The following is a 21,713-nucleotide window of genomic DNA, read 5'->3' as shown; positions in this document are numbered from 1 at the left end:
AAAAACAACACTGTTTCCCTTCGGCGCTCACTTAATTACTGCAGAGAACATGGTGGGTGATGGAATTCCCTAAAGGGAGTGAGCAAAAGCCTATTGCTGTTTCCAGTTGCTGTGTGAACAATAGGATTCTGCTTCCCCGTTTTGTGTCCCACCTCTAAACACTAGCTGTTCAATAACTTCTTTTTCCTTCTTGTGAGACCAGGCCACTTCAGAAGGAATGTGTGCTTCATACCTTTATAGTGGGCTTTTTAGAGCAAAGTCAAGTACAGTAGCAGATTTAAAACAAACATACATGTTGATCAGGTTGAAAGTTATTCTGACATGTCTTTATGGAGTCATCCATTTTACTACATAAAGACAGAACTATCGATTTCCAAGCCTCAAGTTCAAAAGCAGCTGTTTGTCTAAACACAGATCCCATGCACACAGACGTCTCGATGGTTTCACAGTGCATTTATAACCCTGCAGGCCTGTCTGCTAGGTTTATATTATTATAGAACGTGGCAGAGAATCACTGTGTCCCTTCCTAGAAAGGTTTAGTAAAAAAACTACGAACAAAACCCAGTTCTCTTCCAAGAGCAAGAGGGACTGCGATTTTGCTTTGGTAAGCAACTTGTCTTTGGAGTTTCTTCCTCTTAAGACCTCTTTAATACAGCAGTCTGGCCCGTTTCGCGTAAGTTATAGTTTGCAAAGGCATAACTAGCTCCTGTGAAGGAGGTAGCACTGATAATTTGGCAACTTGTTGAGGAAGAAAACTAGGAAAGGAAAGCCACTTGACAGCATGTGACGAACTGCCTTATGAGATAAGTTGATGAATGTGAGTTTGGTTTTTTTTTGGAAATGCACAGCTGTGTTTCTGGAAGCAGGATTTGGGAATTTCATTACCACTGTTTGGCCACAAGAACAGCATGTGATTTACAAGCTGTAAGAGATTTTGCTTCATGTAGAGTTCCCATAGGATGTTGCAGTCTGTACAGTAATGTGATTTGATGTTTCGCTTCTGTGAAAAGGATGAGAATGAGCTGGCAAGTGCACCTCTGGGGCAGGGGCGAGACCTGTCCCTTGTATTTCATGCCTGGGCAAGAACGGGCTAAACCAACTTTTTTTTTTTTAAAGACATTTTTTATTTCCTAATAGATGAAATTAATTGTTGATGTTTGCCCTGAAGCAATTTTGAATTCGGAGTATAAGATTTGGGAATTGTAAGGACTTGAGTCTCTTCCTGTTGGAATTGATAGAGAAACTCTCACTGATTTCAGTAGTACCAGGATTAGGTTCCTGCGTTGCAGTTTCTTTTCCACTTGGTGGGTCAATATTTTGCCATGTGTTGGGTATAACCTTCCTGTTCCCCACAAAATATCTGAGGAATCCAGAATCAGATCCTGTAGTTCTGAGGTTAGTGACAACCTAAATCTGTTCAGCATCAACTTTAGAGAATATGGGCTGTCTTTGAGCAGGTCGCAGCTGAATTCAGAGCGACTAAGCAGTGGGGTTTTTTTATTAATGAGACTTTTCACTTGAACATGGTATCAGCTGGCCTTAGGATTTCTCATGCACGCTCAGGTGTGAATATATGTGCCTGTAACAGTCCCCTGTCTTGTGTGTCGCAAAAGTTCCGGAAAGAAGAAGCTGCCTTATACTTGAGGGACAAAAAATAGTGACATGTCAGTAAGTACTCTAGGCTGTTCTGAGATTTGCAGTAAGGCTTGAAGTATCTTGGTCATGTAGGAGCTGGCAGTGAGACTCTTGTTATGTCCCTGGAATGCAGAAAACAAACCAACCTTTCACTTCTAGTAGACAGCTTTGAATCCAACCCAAACTGAAAAGCGTTTTTCATCAGAGGGTGTCATTGGCCTTACGGTTTCCTTGGGCAACCTCCTGGACAGAAATATGGCTTGGATCAGATCTGAGAATGAGTAAGAAAGAAATTTGAGTCCTTGCCCCTGGAAAGTGTTCTCTAGGCTTGTGGTGAAGTATACTGGAGTGTGTGGAGTCATCCACTGTTACTCTGCTGCAGGGGTTATGTCAATAAATTCGTCTCTGTAGTCTCTCCAGCTGTCACATCCGTGTTTATAACAGGCTATGTACTATGCTGTGGAGTTAAAACACTAAGCGTGTCCCTAACACTCCAGGAAATTGTCAGTTCCAGGTAGAGGGGGATGATGATGTTCTACTGCTCAGCAGTTCTAGGCTGCCTGAAATGCTGACCTTGCTTTTGAAGAGGTGGCGTTATCATCTCTGCAGCAGGCCGTTAGGGGAAATCTGATAAATGAGCTGATCTTTAAGCCGGTGTCTGATCTGTGAAGGCAGGAGAGATTGATGGGTTCTTAGAATCTGGTGACTTGCCAACGTGTGTGTCTCTGAGGCTGTTCAGATTTTGGTGATGAGACTACATTCTCACTGTAGTCCTGAAACCTAACCTAGATAACGGGGGAAAGAACCACTTGAATTTTTTAAGAAGCAAAATTGCTAACATGGGAGGGGAGAATTTTTAAATGTGTTTCTAACTGTTGTCCCTAGAAGCCCGAGTGATGGAGAATCCGACTTCTAACAGAAAGGCCTGTGAGCTGGATTCCTCTTTACCAAAATACAGCTGTCCTTCTTTAATTCAGAGTAGTGGAGGAATGAACACTATCAGCAAGGAGCCAGTTCTCTTCTACTTTTCATAAAGAATAATAAATTAATCCTCAGAACAGGTGATTCCAAAACCAGTCTTCCCCAAACTCTAACTAAAGAAGGTCGGCTAAATGCACTTTATCTTATTGCTGCTACTTATTTTCCTCTTTGTGTTATGTTGGTGGAGCTCTTCAAAATACTCTTACCAGTGAGGTTTCTCTCTGCTGTATTTAAGGTGATAAATTTGCATGAATTATTCCTGTATCAATGCTGTAAGCAATGGAAACCAAAATAAAAACGAATGGGAAAAACGTTTCTCCTGCTGTGTTGTGATACCAAGTCTTCAAGTGTAAGTATAATACCTTCAGCTGATGACACGCTGCTGTGTTGTAGTAAATTGCATGTTTGACAACAGGGACTCTTCGTCTGCATTCTTAATGTGAAAATTAACAAAGACTAGTGCTACGGAATCAGCTGATGGAAGCTTTGGGAGATTCCTTCTTAAGTTGGTGTTGAATCAGGGATTTCTTGTAGGAAGTAACGGCCGGCAAGTACTGCGTTAACAGGCTGCAATTGCCGATGTGTTCTGACGGTGCGTGTGAGAGGAGAAGGTGGTATTTCCCACGCTGAATTTTGGGAACAGTTCCCTTGTAAGCTCTGAGGGCGCTGGGGTCCGTGCTGCGCTCAGAGGACGGGCCGTGGCGGTTCCACGAACCCAAACGAGCCCGTTCGGAGCCCGGCCCCGCGCTCCTCCCGCCCCGCGCCCGGGGGCGGGCCCGCGCATGCCGGGAGCCGCGGGGCGGGCCCCGCCGCGGCGGAAGCGCCCTGCGGGGCTGCGCGGGGCGATCCCGGGATTGCAGGGAAGCCCCGGGCAGGGATCGCCTGGCGATCGGCGCGGCGCAGGTGGGCCGGGAAGCGCGGGGAGAGCGTTCGGCGCTCGGACCGCCGCAGCCGCTCGGCCGGGCTGGGCTCGCGTCTTCCCACGCCGCGCTCCGCAGGGAGCGTTAACCAGCGGGCTGCCGGCTGCCGGGCCGGCCTCTTGGAGAGCGAGGGGGAGTTTGGCAGTGCCCAGGGCCGCCTCCCCTTCCTCGTGGGCACAGGAGAGTCGGAACGGCGCGTCTGTGCCAAAACGGCTCTGGGAAGCCCCGTTCAGGTGTTAAGACAACTTTCCTTCAGAGACGAGAGTTCGCAGCTCCCGAGACAACCGTTGTTTGTTTTTAACTGCGAGAAGCTAAGCTCCTTTTCGCAGAGGATTCAGACTAAAGCAGTTTCATAAGCTTGAGCCCCTGGGGCTGAGCAGGAAGGGGACTAACAGCGAAGAGTGGATCTCATCTGGTAAAACCCTTCCAGAAAGTCCCTTGACTAATGTTATTTTCAGAGTATTTGCTTTCCGATGAGCAACGATGAGAGGACGCAGTTAATTTTGTCCTGTGAACACTGTGAGAACTTATGCTTTGTTAAAATGATCTCAAATTTAGTGCTTTAAGACTGGTATTTCTATTTTATGTCCAGTAGTGCACCTCTCACTTACTTCTTGTAACAAAAAGATATGTTGTAGCTTTTTCATCATTAGCACTGCTCTTTGTTGCTCCCAGTGCTGTTGTATACGTGTGGATTTGATTCCTCATGTTCAGTTGCCAAGGTAGCAGACCCAAAAACAAATCAGATGAGCTTTGGAAAAGGGTTTAGGGATCCTGCAGGTTCATAGGTCCTGCAGAAGCTCATAGTTTTCTCGAGAACATAAATCACTCTAGCCAGCAGCAGTGTGAGAGTTTGGGTTTAGGGTTTCATTTTGTTTTATTTGAAAAAACACTTTCTGCAAATTTAGAGGAGCTTGTGATGTTGTAAACATGTTGAACAGCATGATAGCCTTCTAGTCAAACAAGGTTTTATTTCTTTATCTATTTATTTATTAACTCCTCTTTTCTCCCTCTTCTAAGTAACCCTTAGTGATTAATGTGTGGGATTGGAATTGTCTGAGCCCTAATCCTGAGTGATAATTGAGCCTTTTGGAGTCTTCCTTTCTGGGGAACACGGAGGACAGTTTTGACTCAATATTTCTTTTGTAGTAAATACATTCATACTCATTCATATTTTGAAGTTACGAGCATCCTGGTATTATCACAATATAAATTTTGATGTTTAAAAAGAACATTAAAGCAGAATTACATAAGGTTGCCCTAAATACCAGCCTCTGAATCGAATGTCTCTTATTTAGCTTTTTGATGTGACTTTTCATGTTTACTGTTTCCTCTGTAAGAATGTCTTCTCCCTGTTCAGTCAGCTACCAGTTTCTGGGTGCAAAATACTTGACAGTGCATCTGAGGAGAGAGAAGTGTGCAGTGGTGCTAGTTCTTAGCTTAAAGAGACAGGCTGATTTCTTGGGAGCAATGATCAACACTCCCAATGTACTAACAGCTGTAAGTGGTTTTTATGAAAAATCCTCTGCAAGTGGTTTCTCCTGAGTCTGCTTCTTCACTCGATGCTTCCATTTATGTAGTCCAGCCTTCCTCTGCCTTTACAGGAAAATGTTTTCATAGGATGGAGTTAGAGAACCTGAAGAGGCTGCGTCAGGCCAACCAGGACCTTCTACAAAGGCTCAGAATGAAGCAGGAAGAGATCAGAAAAAGACTTCCCAGCAAGCCAGTCTTTCCGGCATCTCTTCATAATAGAACAGCTACTGAAAGACCTGTCCCCTTGGCCAAGAGAGGGGTATGTGTTGTGTCTGTGCTAGAAGTGCTGGGAAGCAAATGGGCCTTGTGTGGTAGGCAGCAGCTCTGTCTATAGAGTGCTGTGGTAAAGGAGATGTATGGACATGAAACAGCTGGTAGAAGGTGGAATATGGAGTCTGTTAGAAAAGTAGCTAGAGTTTCTTGTATTGTTTATCCTGTGGTCTCAAATATGTTCTCCTTGCAAAGGATTCAGAGATCAGTTCCTGCCTGAGAAATGTAGGTTTCTTAATCTAAGATAGGAATGAACACTGTGGAATGTAATCCTTTTATTTCTTCTAAGCACAAAGGCTGAAAGTTTAACGGTTCCTCAAATCGGGAAAAGCTTGATTTAGCTGGAGGTAGGCCCCTTTCTTACCTTCTCTAAACACTTAATAATGTCTTGTGAATAATAGAAGGATTTTGCTTTTTTTCCCCATAGGGATTTAAAGGGATGAGCAGACTAGAATGAGAGGTTGATTTTCTCTTACTGAGTGAAATGGCCGAATGAAAGGTATTTGTAATCTGTACAATGCCATGTGGTGTGAGAGTCTCTGTCCTTACAGAAGGAAAATCAGGTCGATGCTGCGAAGTCTGCAGCTGACCCTGCAATGCTGGTGTCTGTGGAACCAGGAGCTTACGCAGCCAGAGCAGCCCTCTGTTCATCTCTTAAACACAGCAGCAATGACAGAGGGGTAGAGCAACAACAAGCGAAGAGGCAGGAAGCTGTAGGTTTGGATTCCAGCTTTCCTGGGAAAGAGAAGAATGTTACGCCAGTGTCTGCAATCATTACGTGTGGCAGAGAAGCCTCTATAGTGGACAAGGATGGCTATGCTCAAGGAAGTCCAGAGAAAGAATCCTTTCTTCTGGAACATGGAGACAACAGAAAACAGTCCGCTCTGCTACATGATTTCCGTGAGAAAAAACAGCTTAAGGACCACCTGGACCCATCACTGAGCAGAATACGAAGTGAAGAGACCAGCAAGCAGCATGTAGTCATTAGAGGGCCCGTAATTTGTAAATCAATCTTGCTGACATCTCAGTCCAAAGAGTTGAAGGTAAATGGTGAAACCAATGCTTTGCTCATTTTTGTAAGTCAAGAGAAGGATGGGGAGAAAGGGTCAGGAGAATATTCCTTGCCCTGTTCCCACTGTGTAACTTGGAAGTTGAGGTCAGTACTGTTCCCAGCCTGAGCAGGCAGGGGCTGTTGGCACTTTGTTCAGGCCTTGCTTTCCTTGGCCTGTGAACCAAAGACCAGAAAACTGTAGCACTTCACTGTCAGACCCCTTGTCGTTTGTAAATGTGATTCATGTGCTCAATGGAGAACAACCTGGTGCAGCACTGCGGCTGCATGGCTTGTTCCCTTCGGCTTGAAGGGCAGGCTATTGCTGTGATCATCATCCCAGGCAGTGAGATGGCCTGATGTTTGGGGATGTGTGATGCAGGGAAGTCAGCATTTTGTTTAAAGCCCTGAAAAAACATACTGCATTAGCCTGGGCAAGTCACCTGCCTCCTCTGTTTTATGAATTGAGAAGATAGAGGGCTGGTGAGCAAATTACTGGTAGAGACAGAGGTAGAATCCAGCCTCAAACTAAGCCACAGCTGTCCCATTTGAGCAGCTGCCAGTTATCTCCTAAGCTGTACCTTTGAATGTCCTGCTAGATATATCAGAAGTGTTTATGAGTTGTTTTCTTCCCAGAAGGAAGCTGGTCATGTGGCTTTTCAGACTGACCCTGAAGAGTATACCATACCTGTGAGCAGCTGGTCTGTGCGTCCTTTCCTGGGCTATGACTGGATTGCAGGTGAACCTGAAACAAAGCTCTCAGCATGATGTAGTAATATAAAGAGTTAAAACACAGTTTATGTCCCCTTTAAGTTGGGGTGTGATGGAAAACCAGACCATGTAGCAGGTCTCAGCAGAGGAGCTGCAGTTTTGTCAGAAGCCATTCCCCATCCAGGCCAGAGGTGACCTGTGCTTCCCTGGAACGGTGAAGTGGCAGTGATGTGGGAATCCAGGCAGCAAACGGCAAAGCTGAGTGAGGTCAGAGAGGACACCAAGTAACCAGAATGAATGAATGCCATGAGAGACTTAAACCACTCAGTAAATCTCTGGCTCGATGTGGTGGTGTGCTCTTCTCATTTTGGTACTTCAGACCTTTGGTGGTTTTGACCATTTTGCATGGTGCTTTGTGTGAGGCTTGCTTTGGTGCTTTCCCACGTTCAGTCAATCCTTGAACTGTTCTCTTTCCTTGGTGTTCTCAGGACTCCTAGATACAAACTCTTCAACAGCAGAAAAATCTGATCAATACTTTGCTGAGCTGCACGAGTTCCGACAGGCCAACAGAGCAGCGTGTATTCATGAGCAGCACCTGGAGTAAGTGGGCATGGGGACGGGCTGGAGCAGCAATGTATCCCTTCAGAGTAGTGAGGAGTATAGTCTGATTGGAGTGGGAAATTGTAAGGGTGGCTTTGTAGGCCTTTGCCTCCCAGTCAGGAATGTGTGCTTGGAAAAGGTGGGGCTATTCAGAGGCCACTAACTGATTTGTTCATTTATTTCTTTAGGCCCGAGGCTCTGGATTACATAGTTCCTGAACAAGAACCAGATTTGATAACCAGTTCCCACAAGTGTAAGATCAGATTTCCTAATCCAATTTCTGTGAACAAACAACTGAGTAGTCTTTGCCTGTCGTTATGAGAGCCCCGCATCATGCAAGACAAGGAAGAATGTGTTCTTTTTAGCTGCAGTTTCTAAACCAGATTCAACTTCCTCCTCCGAAGATACTTGAGTCTTCTAGGGATCCTCTCTCAATCAGTGTCATCTTATTCTGTCAGGGTTTCTTGTAATTGGCTGATGTTCTCTTTAAGTTGAGGAGGTTGAAGTTTTGGGTTTGCTTTTTAGGAGCTTATTTGGGGACAGGAAATGTAAAAGATAATTCAGGAAAAGCATCTCTTTCTATAAAATGCACGTTTGGCACTGTGGTAGAACATTAGCTTTGTTGACTGTGTTGAGGAACCTTCTGACAAACTAGAAATAACTGTGACGTTTCATTACTGTGTGGCAGGTGTTTACTGTTACCGACTAAACCAGCGCCTCTTTCCTGTTCCTGTGAATTCAGAATCTGCCTGCTCTGTGTGTAAGATCCCACATACTCACCAGCCCCCAGAGATCCTGGAAAAGCCAGCCTATGTCAGGTAGATAAGAATTATTGCTTTGAAATACACAGAAATCAAGGAAACGGTGGGGAAGAAAAAGCTGATCATGTGAGGGAGAAAGCAGCATCAAAATAGCTCTGTAGAAGTTTGCTGTTGTCAAGGCAGAGATATCTCTTGCTTAAAACTCACTGCTGATCTTTTCCATAAGCAGAAACAGTTTTGAAGTCAATGAGAAGTGCATGTTTTATCTGAATTTGGTCCAGAATCTGAATGTACATGTTACGTGTCTAACACCCTAATCCAAAACTGTTTTGTTTGGGATTAGACCCTTGGATTCTGAGTGAGGAAGGCATGCAGGTTTCCTCTGCCTTGTGGAAGGTGTAGGCAATTACCTCCTTGTGGTTGCAGGGTCAGCATTCCCAGGTCTACCCTTAAGCCTGCCTACAAATACAAAGCCCATCGCAGGAAGAGCTTTGAACCGGCCGACAATTTGGCATTACCTTCGGTAAGTTGCTGTCTTCTTGCTGATACTGATAGCACAGCCCAGGCTGGGCATTGTTACAGCACAAGAAGGAAAGAGAATCTGTGACTCATCCCCTTGGCAGGATTTTCACTAAAATTTCTTATCCACATCACTGAGATAGTAAGAAAAGCCATTGGTGTGTGCTTCTGAGTTCATACCTTTGTGTATGGCATAAAGTGTATGACATATCTCCAAATACTTTACACTGAGAAAAAGAAAGTGCCATATAGAGCTCTATACTTCTGGGGCATGATTCAGCTGACTTATTTCAGGCATTGACCTTTCAACACGATAAGCCATGCCTAGGAGTGCCTGTGTTTCTTTCTACAGATGTTAGAGAGTTCAAAGACAAGCTTCTGTGAAGTATTCATGGTGTATAGAGGCCAGGCAAAATCAATAGTGGTAAGGCTGCATTTAGAACTTGTTTTTATAGAGTTGGTCCTGGATTCCAGCCACTAGGCAGTGCTGCAGGCAGTGTTACTAATCAGACCTAGCCCTGGTCTAGAGGTTTCCAGGGAAGAGGTAGGAGGAAGCTCGGTTTTGAGGTTTAGGGAGCTGGATGAGTTGGTTCAGAGAGGTCAGGTGCTTGAGTTCACAAAACAGGAGATCGGTTTGGAAATGATTAGCCTGTGAGAGGTGGAAGGAGGGGAGAACTATGCAGTTTTTCTTCATTAGACGTTTCTTCTCTGTCCTGTTAGTCATATAAAACTCCTCAAAAATTAATTCATTACCTGCTAAAACCTCCCTGTGCAGAAGTTATTCAGAAGTAACAGGCCACAATAGATTAAGAAATGTAAAGCACTCCAGTGCAGCATTTCTGTCTCTTTTTACAGCATTGCCTGGCTGGCTGGGAAAATATCATCTCTTCCAGCAATCCCACACTCAGCAGTTTGGATCTGCGAGCTTCACTGGAACAGAAGCCTTCTCACCATCCTCGCCTGGTAAGAATAGCCTATTAAGAGACCCTGGAGATGCTGTGAATTGCACAAACGGGAATTGCATCTGTCTAAAGGTTATGATAATCATCGATGGCTGAGCAAACGAAAATGCCTGGAAGATTATCTCCTTATCTCCACAGGGAAACATTTTTCTTCTACTGCTGTGTAAACAGACATGAAGAAACAAATGGACCTGGATAACAGGCAGAAGCCTGTTCAGTCACCAGTCTTCATCAAAATGGAAAACGTCACTTTGGCATTTGATTAATATCCTCTTTGTTCGGATTCCAGAACTTGGTGTCCAGAGTGTCCGGAGGAACCAGAACTGACCAGCTTCTGAACCTGACGCACTTGGCACACTTCAGATTTAGCAGTGCTTCTCAGCAGAGGGAGCAAACCAAACCTGGGCACTACAGAGCAGCTCCAAATTTAGATCCGACCGCCTCAACTCTTGTGAACCACTGACTTGGTTGCCCTGGGGAAGGGACAAGGGCAGGGTGTGGAAACAACTCTATTTGGAGAAAAATAAATCTTTGAACAGATATTGCCTATAGTTGTGTGCATGCGTGAGCAACCAATACACGTACCTGAATGTACAAACTCTCACGTATGTTTTTTCACTTTTCTTTTTTGCTTTTTGCAGCTACTTCTAAGCAGATGCATGAGCTTTCCCACCTAGGTCTGGATGGAGTGGTCTGTATGAGATGACTAACTAGTACTGTTACCACTAGGACAGCCCTAGCAACAGAGTTCATCTGCCACCTCACCTAAGTAAACCAGAAGTGTAACGTTAACTCTGAATGCCAGGGTGAGGAATTAGTCTGTGAATTGCCTGGTTCGGTGGAAATCATACAATTATGTTAATTTCCAGACGTTTGAAACATGACACGTAATTTGCTAGTGCCTTAAACTTGAATTACTCAATAGTTGAGTTAAAACAAAAAAAATCTAGTTTATTTTCAGTGCCATGTCTGCACCTTCAGGATGCATTACATCAGAGTGATTATGAACGTGAAAAACATGTTAAAGTAAAATGAGGTTTTATTCATCAAAATGCTTGATAATGCCTTAAAACGTTTGCAAGTTTGCCTCTGCTTTTCCAAGTTTTCTGGAGATAAACCAAAAACATTTTGGAGTTTTTAAATAGTACTAAACCAAAATATATTATGTAATGTGATTTGTTTGAACTTTGTAGACTCATCTTACTTTCCTTGTCTAAAAACAATAAAGCTGATGTTTTATTTTGCCTTGAATAAGCCTGAAACAGAAATTCCTGCCTTAAGAATTTGGTAAATTATTGTGAAATCTTTACTAGCAGTTGCATTCAGAAACTTTGGATCACATTTATTTTTGAGAGCTAACTCGACAGAAGGAATTGGGTTGAGACCAACGATATTTTCAGCTTCTTGGCATTCACTGTTATTTATATGTCAAATACATTATTTATAAATCAAATGTATGAATAGACTTTTTAAGCAAGGAAAGGAATATTGCAAGTATATGAAATCTCAGTGTGAGACTTAGGATGGAAAATGAAAGGCGTGACTGATCCGTTTAGCTTTGGGTTGTGCACGTGTAGGGTAAAGTGAATGGAATTGGTGACGTTATTTCTGTTGTTGAAAATACTAATTTTAAAAGAAATTAATCCAGTGACTATAAAACACTAGTTGCCAAATGTTATACTATATAGGGCAAATTTCAAGATTTTTACTACCTTACCTTCACCTCAGAGCATTAGAAGTCATAAACCTCTTCTTAATTTATCCTGAAACAAGTTACAGCCAGCCTGCTCGCTTTATAAATAGAGCAGATGAAGCACTGTGAGATTAAGTAGCTTAGTGTCAGCTCTGTCTGGTGAATTCAGGACAGAACCAGTGTTGAACTCAAAATGTCTCGTGATAGCTAGAAATACATTCAATTTTTTACACTTGTGAAAGTATTGAAAGTGTGATTATGACTCTCTTCCTCCCCTAGAAACAGGTGAAAGAAGTCAGTGGCATTGCACCTGCTTACCCAGTTAACCTCAGTTTGTCTCTGTGTGTTGGTTCTGGCCTGGTTGGTCCTGCCCTCATTTGTAAGCTGAAACAGACTGAAGAGACTACCCATTTATGGAACCTCTATTTTTTTGTTTATTACTCTTTCAGAGCAGAGTATCTGATTTGCCTGTTAGCTTAGAGAATGACCTGATGCTTCGATGTTGTTTTTATAGCTGTGTCTCCATATCAGCACAGATTTACCTTATATCATGATCCTTTTTGCAGAGGGAATCTAACCGGTGTACTCAGGTTTTCCAGCAGAGCTTAAGCAGACTGTATGTTTTGAAATTTCTACCTGGGTAGTGCCTAGGTCAGTTTGTAGTTGATAGTATACAGAAACAGATTTTCTACTGGCCGACTTGGTCTTCTCTTTCCATTCATAATGGAAATTACCCAAGATTTTGCAATTGGAGCTTGGTTAATATTGTTGTTACATGATCTAGAATTTTATCTAGAACCCTTTGTTTCTAGCTGCACTGCTTCAGAGAGACAGTAGGTCTGAAAGTGAGTAAACCTGTATTTTTTTAATTAGGACACCTGGCCATGGATGTGCATGGAGGCCTCATCTACTAGTAAGAAGGTGATTCACATATAGTCAAGCTTCTGATCATAATGTCACTTCACGATAGAGTTACCAAAAAGATGCTTGCTCTCATTTCACGTGGCCTGCAGCTGAGGTAAACATGTACCTCTTTTATCTGTCTTCTCACAATTGCTCTGCTTAGGTCTGTAAGGCTATGTGCTGATTGTATTCAAAATGCCAAAGTTACAAATCCTAGTTAGTTTAACTTGGACAGTAGTAATGTAAGGAATAACAACAGAAAAGTCACTTCTAGACAGCAAGGCCGTGCTTCATGAGAACCAGATTTTTTTATTTTTGGTACTGACTGTGAGGCGAAATCTTAATCCAAAAGACTGGCAAAGGAAGTTTTATCCAGCCTAGAATAATGATAAGAAACAGGCCTGCACAAGAGGCCTTTGAACCATGTGCTGTGAGGAGCAGTTTGGGTGTGGACACATTGATGAGTTGTAGTGTAATAACAAGGTTTTGCGCAATGGCTTTGTCCTACAGTAAATGTTATGCAAGATAATACACCGTTTCATGAAGGAGAGAGTGAGGTGTCACCTTGGGGTAATTGTAAAGGAATACATCTAGTCTCTGGTTGACAAATTGCATTTCATCCAGTGTTAGAGCAGCTTCTGCACTTGAACCGTGGACTCGGCAGCAGCCTGAGCTGTGATGGAGACAGTGCTGGAATCTGCACTTCCAGGGGAGAAAAAAGGGTGAGGGTAGTGTGTTTGGCATGTTGGAAAAGAGGGAAGGTTTTGAGGGGGGGGCATTTCTGGAGAGAAGGCTAAGCAGAGGTGAGACCATGGGAATATATAGCAGGAAGCCAGAGTGGTGAGAGGTGTGTTGGGAGGAGGCAGAGGGCATGAAATACTGGGACTGTGGAGAGGAGGGCTGGATTGGGAAAGGAGGAATGTAAGATATGGGGTGGAGGGAGACCTTTGTAGATCTGGGGTTCAAAATGTGATAAGGAAGAGTTCCCAATAGTGTACCAGTGTCTCCAGGGCTGTGTCCTCATGTGCAAAATAATACAAGTACTGAACTTTGTTGTGCAGACACAGAGCTCTGGGGTAGCTTGTCTCCCATTCCTGGTGGTAGTCATGCTGCTGCATGGCCTGTGGCCAAGATTTAGGGAGGTATGTCCCCCTAATGCCTGAGATGCACAGTAATCCCTGGGGAGAAACTATTCTCTACAATGGTTTGTGAGGAAGGATCCACTTAAGCCTGGGTTTGTTTGCATTGCCATTACGTTACAGACAGGAGATGTTTGTTGTAATGGTTTTAAGATGAAATTTTTTTAATCTTGATTAGCTAGGGGTGGGAAGAGAGAACTCAAATGTGCCCATAGAGAGGTGGCAATCTGTTCCCAACTCTCTTCTGCAATAGGGCATAAAATCCCTCAGGGAGAAGGCAGGGATTCTTCACTCTGATGTGTGTCTGGTCCATGTGATTACAGTGGAAGAATTTACTGGGAGAATATTTGGAAAAATTGGAAGCAACTGTCTTGCTCACACTTCAATGGCACTAGAAGTTGCAATAGCCAAAGTGAAGCCCAGCATTCTTGACTTGACCTGGATTATTTTTTTGTTCCATTCATAACATTTGGAACACGCTGACTTAGTCTGTGCAGCTGTGACTCTGCTAATGGCTGTCTCCAGTGCGTGTGCCCGTTTGTGTTCTTTCTCTTTTGGCAAGAGTGGTGACTGTCTGATGCTTTGATGGTAAACCTAGGGGTTTAGTTCTCCTTTCTGATGGTACTACATGTGTATGACACTGATTCATAAACTGAGAAATCCAGCTTTGCTTAATTAAACAGATTAGACACAGTAAAAAATGCATTTGTGATTGGTTTTAACAGAGAAGTGTAGTTCATGCTTTAAAACGTAGCTCCGTCTGCCCTCGGTAACAGTGTTAGGCTGCCATCAGTGTAGTTTTGTCTGTGTGCTTCCCCTGGCATTATTGTAAGACAGTTGTGGTGTTGTCTCAGGATCGAGTATTTCTTGCTGCCAGTACATTGTGAGAATTAATATCAAGAGTCTTGAATGAATGAATGCAGAGCTGATTTATTAATTCTGTTATCAGCATGTCAGGGAATGACTATTTCCAGAGCCCTCGGGTGAAACATCTGCATGTGGCATGAGCTTGCTTTTAGAATGATTTGCAAACTTTGATTTTTGGGGCTTTCATCTTTTTGGAACTGTGTTTCCAAAGCTCAGAAGAATTTGTTTTCAGAGTGTATCAAATCTGGAAACACAAGAGGAATTCTTCCCCTTCTCTTCAGAGTTAAAAAGCTAAATTTCACCAGTTTCCTGAGTAATGGCAGACCAAACATAAGGACTTAGTTTTGCTGCTTCAGCTGGTGTATTCCATTGGTTTCGGCAGAGCAAAAACATGCTGCTAGGAAGAGGAAAATAAGGCCCTAAAGTGTCAAGAGTTGAGATGCTCAACAGTAGTCATAGAAAAAAGTTTTACATTCTGAAAAAACTGTCCTGAAAATATTCCCATTCTTTTCTTTCACAAAAATGGTTTAATATTTCCTGACTTACTTTTACGTGAGCAAAGGAAAGCTCGTCTTGCCTCTGTTGATAGATGAGCTTTATAGCTTTCAGGTTCTAGATGAGGAGAACCAGAGAACCAAGAAAGGATGTGAATTACCCAAAAAGTCTGTGGCAGTACTGGGTGCTAGTAACTACTACTCCTGTGTTTTAACCACATGGTCAGTCTTCCCAAACATTTTTATTTTGTATTTTGGATTAAAATATAGAATTAGAACTCTTGGTGCTTTTTCAATTTCCTTGTTTTACTTCCCAGGCGTATACGTAGAACCCATTTCAATTGCAACAGTAACATTAAAAATTGCCTATCAGTGAAAAAAAGTAAAATATTTGCACAAAGGGTAGTTAAGAAGGAAAACTCAGGCATATCTCTTTATAATTTTGAACTTACTAAGACTCTTTGCCTTTTGAGTAATAGAGATCCTGAGTTACTCTGAGGAGTTCACTAGAGTTTGTTTGGATTTATGTTTGTATAAACATGAGCAGAATTTCTTGTTATTAGAAGGAAGTGAAATGCTCATAATTCCAGTAATCTTCTAGAAGTGTGTATTTATTCCCAAAGTAAAAAAAAAAAGTAAGTTAATACAGGGAGTGCAGTAAGATCATAAGTAATTTCCAATAAATGATAGTGTTTCATCCTGAAACAACTGGTTTGTTTGGGAACTGACAAGGCTCTGCAAAGACTTCTTTTACCTCTCACTTTGCTTCTGTCCTGTGCTTGAATCTTTCACTTCATAATACCTTTCACTAAAGTTTTCTTTAGCATCTTCTGCCAAGAGTTTGCAGACTGAAATTCTTGAGTGCTTAAGTATACTTTCTGGTTTGATTCTCTTCACATCTTCCAAAAACTGAAAGTGAAAACTGGATCTGATGGGCTAGATTTTGGTTTCAACGAATCTCAAATAATTAACACCTAGACTGGAGTACAGGAAACCACTCAGTCTGATACTCAACGTTTAAGAAATGCTAGCATTAAAATTTCTTTGCACATGCTCATTCTCTCTAACACGGTTTTTATTTATAGTATCCAGTCAGTCCAAGCTTCCCTCACCAGTTGTCTTCCTCCCTAGTGAGCCGGTCTCCCTAGTCTAAGCTTTTCGATCCTTTCAGTTGATTCTGTCTTTGTCCTGTATATGAATTATATGGCACTTTCTTTCCAAAACTTTACTTTGAAGGTGCCCTTGAAAGCAAAGGAGATAGCCTTCCTCTTCTCAGTTCCAGTTCCCAGTTACTGATGAGGAGAAATTGCTATAGAGAAAATCTGGTTTTGCTTCTGGAACTCCGTGTGGAAATTCAATAATGTGAAGATACTGCACAACTGGCAACTTTTGGAGCTGTGAGTGGCTTGCCAATGCTGAGAGAAATGAATTTATTAGAGATCTCCCCGCTGAAAGTCAGATGCGTTTGCCATCGAGCTTGTGCAAGGTTTGGATTTTTATGAGGCTTTAGGTTGGTCAGTTTTTGGCAGACTTTCATGGCTTCTCAAAAGGCACATTCCTGATACAAGAGTTACCTTGCTGTAGGAGAATTCAGGAATTCAAACTGAGGCAAACGTCTGCCTTGACACAGTTCTGCCCTGACACTTCAGAGTTTGACTGGCTTGCAAGTAGCTGAAAAACAAGCTGAAAAACTTTTAAGTGCCAGATAAAGCTCAATGCCAGACTCATGAAGAATAACTATGCAGTCAGAAATCAAATAATGTAAACTCTGAACGTGCTTCTTTGGTTAGAACTTGACTATTGTAGACTTTTTACATGGGGGGAATGACTATGAAATAAATAAGGTGTGAATTTACTGCAGACTGGCTGCTGCTTGTTGGCGCTCTGTGTGGACATACTATGCATTTAGAAACTTGCTAACTAAAGGCAAGCGTGTGCTTAGTTTCTTGCCTTTTATCAGTCCTCTAATATAACTGATGGCTTTATAGAAGCCTTCCTGCACTTTCTGGTAGGCAGGGAAAGCCATGAGCTTTGCAGAACTCCAGACAAAGACTCTGACATGGGGTAAGACCAAGCTAAAGTCAAAGCTGGTTCTCATGAATTAATTTGTGTCCGTCCAAAGGCTGGGGAGCAGGGCCCAGAACAAATAATGCTGTTGTGGGTGGGTCGTTTAAGCTATGATTACTCCAGCAAACCACCAGCAGAGACGACTTCTGCTCTAAATTAAGCCAGTGCTAGGGAGGTGTGAAGAAAGGATCTTTGAAAGGCCTCAGCCTTCACAGGATATTACCTGTCCAACCTTTACTAGCCACCACTTTCTTTACAGCTGTAATGATCAAGTGGCCATCCTGTCTGTACTGTGGAAGATTCACCCTTGAGCAGCTCCAGTTCTAGCAAGGTATGGGAGGAAGGGTGTAATACAACTGACATTCAAATAATAACATCTTTGTCAAGAGCTTTCTCTGTGGAGAATGACGACATGTAAATCTACCACTCTTCCAGAAGCTGTAGTCAGAATTACTGAAAGTACAGACATGATGTGATCTCTCTTCTAAGGTTGTCTTTCTGTCTCAGCCAGCCTGTGGCATAGTAATTCTGTGATATGGTTTTGGTTTCTTTCATGGAAGCCAAGTCTTTCCTGAGAGCACTGAGTTCTCTGTCAGCTCTTCTCATTTTTCAGTCTGACTCAGAGTGCACTTTAGTTTTGAAGCTACTATGCATCAGAAAAAAAGACATTTTATACAGATTCTTTTTTTGTTACATTGGTTACTTTATCACTCTATGTAAGGTAGTAGTATTAGTTGAGATAACAAAAACAGTTATAAGATTTTGTTGTCCACATCAACTCTATATAAATGACACCTGTAAGAGAAATCTATTTGAAAATTAAGCCTTGTTGTCATTATTATTAACATGATCAGTCTGACACATTTTTAGCTGCTTAAATTTTTGTTTCAAAGTTCTGAATGACTTAACCCAATCAAAAAGTAAATAAAATGACAGACATATCATCGTTTCTTGTTTTGTATATAAACACTGAATCCAAATGTCCAATAGCAGAAATGTACAGTTACGCTTCCAGAAAATTTGACTTTTTATGCATAATAAGAGTGACTTTGCTGTGTCTGGAAGGCCAGAGTGTGGCACTGCCATATATTGTGCTAATAAAACTGAGGATAGCTCAGGTGGAAGTAATTGGAATGAAAACTAGGGAACATGAATGGAATGGAGTCAGTGGGCTTTGTGTGTGGGAATTTAAGAATTCCTGCAGTAAGACTAATACCAGCTGAGAAGATTCTTTTTTCTCAGTACACCTAGATTCTCTGCTGTCCAGAGAACTCTTCCAGCAGCTATGTTGTGGCCCAGAGTCAGCAAAACCAGTTATTGTTGACAGCACTTCTGAGCTTCCCACAGTGAGGAATTGTCTGTTTCACATAATTACTTTTTGATTTTATAGTCTGTAATTAAAAAAAAAAAAAAGTAACCTTATTGTTGCTTGGAAACAGACCAGGATGCAACTCCTTCCGTTGGTTGTTCATTAATAGCCAAGAAATTTTCACTGCTCAGCAACAGCACAGCTGATTGAGACAAAAGTCCCGAGTTGCAAACAAACAAGAGTTAGTCTGTTCTTTTATTTTAGATTTCTGGTTTGCATATGTGTGAAACTTTATTTAAAGCAAAGAAGCTGATTTCTTTTTCTATTATTTTTACTAGAGAACAGAAACACCCTGTGAGAATGTCCATCTACTGAAACTACAGTTACTGAAGTGGCTTGGGATTTCCCCTATGTGTTGGGATTTTATTATGACCCCAGCTCATTATAACCAGTGTTTTTCCTGCTGGGAACTCTTGTCTTAAAAAGGCATTGCTACGTTTCAACAAGTATGCAACAAGAGCTTCGAACCATCTCCCTTGTTGATCACAGTGGACAAATATACCAAGGTAAATCAATGCAGCTCTGCAGATCATGTTGTCAAGAGCACCTGCAGTGTATTTAACATATTGCAGAGTGCTTTGACTGATGGGACATAATTAAATGTGTTGACGAATATTTAATTCTAAGAATAAGAGAAATGTATGTGCCAGACAATAATTATCAGTATCAGAGTGGCAAAGAGGGACAGAATTTTACCAATCTGTAGCGTACTTGGCATAAATGAGATTTTGTTCCTTTTTTATGTGTTCAGACAAGTTCAAATACTGTGTCAGCTACAGCTAGTTCAAACTCCGATTGCCTGCTCACTGACTGGGATTTCTCAATGAGATCCCATTGCACCAGTGTTGCCCTCCCTCCTGTCTGTCCTTTTTGGGCTACTGAAAGATTTCCAGAGCAGTTTAGTATGTTGACTTCACTTATAATGCCTAAAGTCATTGGGATCCTGAATGCTCTCCCTGCTTGTTGTACCACAGTGTCACCTTCACAGATCTCTGGGAAGAGAGCTCCTCAGTGGCCAAAATGCTTAAATAAATCAAGAAAGTAATTCTTGGTGACTACCTGCTTTCCTTCCTTTATCCATGAGATTCTTTGGTTTTTATTACAGTAATGCTTTCATTTTTCTTTTTTAATTTGTTAAGAATTCCACCTTTTATTCGTACCCTCTGTAGTATGTAGCATGTATCCCAGCGAGCGCTGCCTTTGGTGCTATGGAGACTCACAGTGAAGTTTTAGGATCTGGTGGTGTTTCATCTAGCTAAGTAGCAAGAATAGTGATTTTTTTCACCAGTATACTGCAATGCTATAAATAGCAACATTGACAGACACTGAAATACAGATTTTAGACAAGATTATTTTAATATGTATCCTTTTAAATTCAGTGGTCTCATTTATCTTTGACAGATATTTAGAGATGACACTTCTCTCTGTTTTATTTTCACTGATACAGTTAGATAGATATTAACTGAACATACATATTAAAAAACAAAAGGAACCATGCTAAAAGTACAGTATGAGACTAAAATCAGTCACTTCAAAATTAGAAAATGTCATGAGTAATTTTGCTTGAGCGTGTGTGTAACAATGCTACTTCTACATTATTCTATTACTACCTTTTTTACTAGGCTGTCACTGTTAGCAGCACAATGAATAGACAATGCTGACAGAACATCTTGGGCATGTGTTAAAGAGACTTTCCCTCCTGGCTTAGCTGGGTCTCTGCATTCTTTTGCTCCAGGTATCAAGCCACATTTGAATAGTTGCTGATTTACCGGAACTTCTCTGTTCCCTCTACCTCAGCTCCGTGCAACACGTGCAGATAGATCATAGAGTCATAGAATGGTTTGGGTTGGAAGGGACCTCAAAGATCATCTAGTTCCAACCCCCCTGCCATGGGCAGGGACACCCTCCACTACACCAGGTTGCCCAAAGCCTCATCCCACCTGGCCTTGATCAGCATAGATCAGATACCCGGTATAAAATTCACCTGAGCATTAGCTAAGCTTCGCATTAACTAAGTTAGTTAAAATAGAAAATGCCAAGCAACCTTGTCCTTGGGCATTGCTACCTTTAACACCTGTAACAAAAAGAGATTCAGATGTTAGAGACCGATGCATGTGATCAAATACACATTATAAATAATAACAGCATGCTCATAGGGTCTTTCCTCTTTTTTTCTGATAGACATTGTCCTCTGATGGAAGAACAGAGAAACAGGCGTTGGTTGTTTGCTTCTATTTGTTCTGCTTTATTTTTTTTTTCATAATAACAGAGGATTATTTTCTGGGAAGTATAGGCAACGTTTAGAGAACAGTAGTGTGGGTTTGTTATAAAACGGGGATGCTTCTTCCAGTTACTGATAAGGCTTCTTTTGGAAAGCCCCTTCCATTGTATTTGAAATCAAAACATACCAAGTCTGAAATTAATGCATTCAGTTAAAAATGCATGCCATTTCCTATTAAAACACAACCTCTTCACCTTTTTCATTGCTGTTGGTTTTATTACAGACTTGTAATAGCATTGTGTAATGTAATAGCCTTTCCGAAAAGCCAGCAGCAGCAATAAGTGCTTTCCAGTTCCCATCCTTTTAAATATCTAGTTCAATCAAGAATAAATTTAAGAATAAGTTCTAAGGATGGCAGCTGGGAAGCCTGGTTTCACTTTGGACGTGTGAGATGGATTCTTCCTTCTGAGGAACACTGGTCTCCCACTGCAGCCTTTCCCTCAGTGAGAGTGTTTCTAGAATCTTTCCTATTTATCCAAGTCCTCTCCTTCCATGAGACTTTGTAAAACTTAATGACATTGCATCGTCAGCCAAACTTGATTGAAGTTATCCAATAGGTTAACAGATTATTGACACCATTGATTAAAAAGGAACCGACGTGTATATATACAAAATGCTCAGTATGCTCATTTCAGTCTTATTTTTTCTGGAAAACAGGCCAGAAAACTCTTCCCGTTACCAGTCCCGGAGAAGCCTTTCACACACCTTTTTTTGTACTTGGATACTTATTTTTATATCAGATACGTTGACCTCAGCAGTCAATTTACAGAGGCTAAAACTTTCTAGTCTGTGTCTTCTGTTGAATTCCTGTCCTTTTGCTAGAAAAGCTTAGACAGGAGCTGATCAGAGGCAAAAAAAAAAAAAAAACAGGCCAAAAAAAAAAAAACAGAAAAAAAAAAGGAGGGGGAGGAGGGAAGAGAGAGAAAAAAAAAAAGACAGAGTTCACCAATTGCCCTGACT

General features: G+C 41.9%; 1 protein-coding gene across 7 annotated transcripts; it reads left to right on the top strand.

The window, feature by feature from the left end:
- The first annotated feature begins 13 nt into the window (after positions 1-13).
- Positions 14-12,602, top strand: MIIP (migration and invasion inhibitory protein). 7 transcript variants are annotated; one of them, XR_015222830.1, is made up of 12 exons: positions 3,489-3,519; positions 4,897-5,036; positions 5,141-5,328; positions 5,891-6,382; positions 7,024-7,126; positions 7,587-7,698; positions 7,887-7,951; positions 8,387-8,516; positions 8,886-8,982; positions 9,834-9,941; positions 10,582-10,746; positions 12,507-12,602. XR_015222830.1 is itself a non-coding variant. In XM_086625821.1 (11 exons), exons 3-11 carry the CDS (start codon positions 5,158-5,160, stop codon positions 10,401-10,403), a joined length of 1,452 nt encoding a protein of 483 aa, XP_086481947.1. In that variant the 5' UTR covers positions 14-52; positions 4,897-5,036; positions 5,141-5,157; the 3' UTR covers positions 10,404-10,624. The 7 variants fall into 7 exon arrangements, 6 of the variants coding, with proteins under 6 accessions (XP_086481947.1, XP_086481950.1, XP_086481951.1 ...); XM_086625821.1 differs by lacking the exons at positions 3,489-3,519; positions 12,507-12,602 and adding an exon at positions 14-52 and having other exon boundaries at positions 10,230-10,624; XM_086625823.1 differs by lacking the exon at positions 12,507-12,602 and having other exon boundaries at positions 10,582-11,204.
- Positions 12,603-21,713: the final 9,111 nt, after the last annotated feature.

The sequence above is a fragment of the Tauraco erythrolophus genome, chromosome 23 (genome assembly GCF_009769465.1).
Source record: "Tauraco erythrolophus isolate bTauEry1 chromosome 23, bTauEry1.pri, whole genome shotgun sequence".
NCBI lineage: Eukaryota > Metazoa > Chordata > Aves > Musophagiformes > Musophagidae > Tauraco > Tauraco erythrolophus.
Note: the sequence above shows the minus strand (reverse complement) of the source record. Positions and strands in the feature narration are given on the sequence as shown.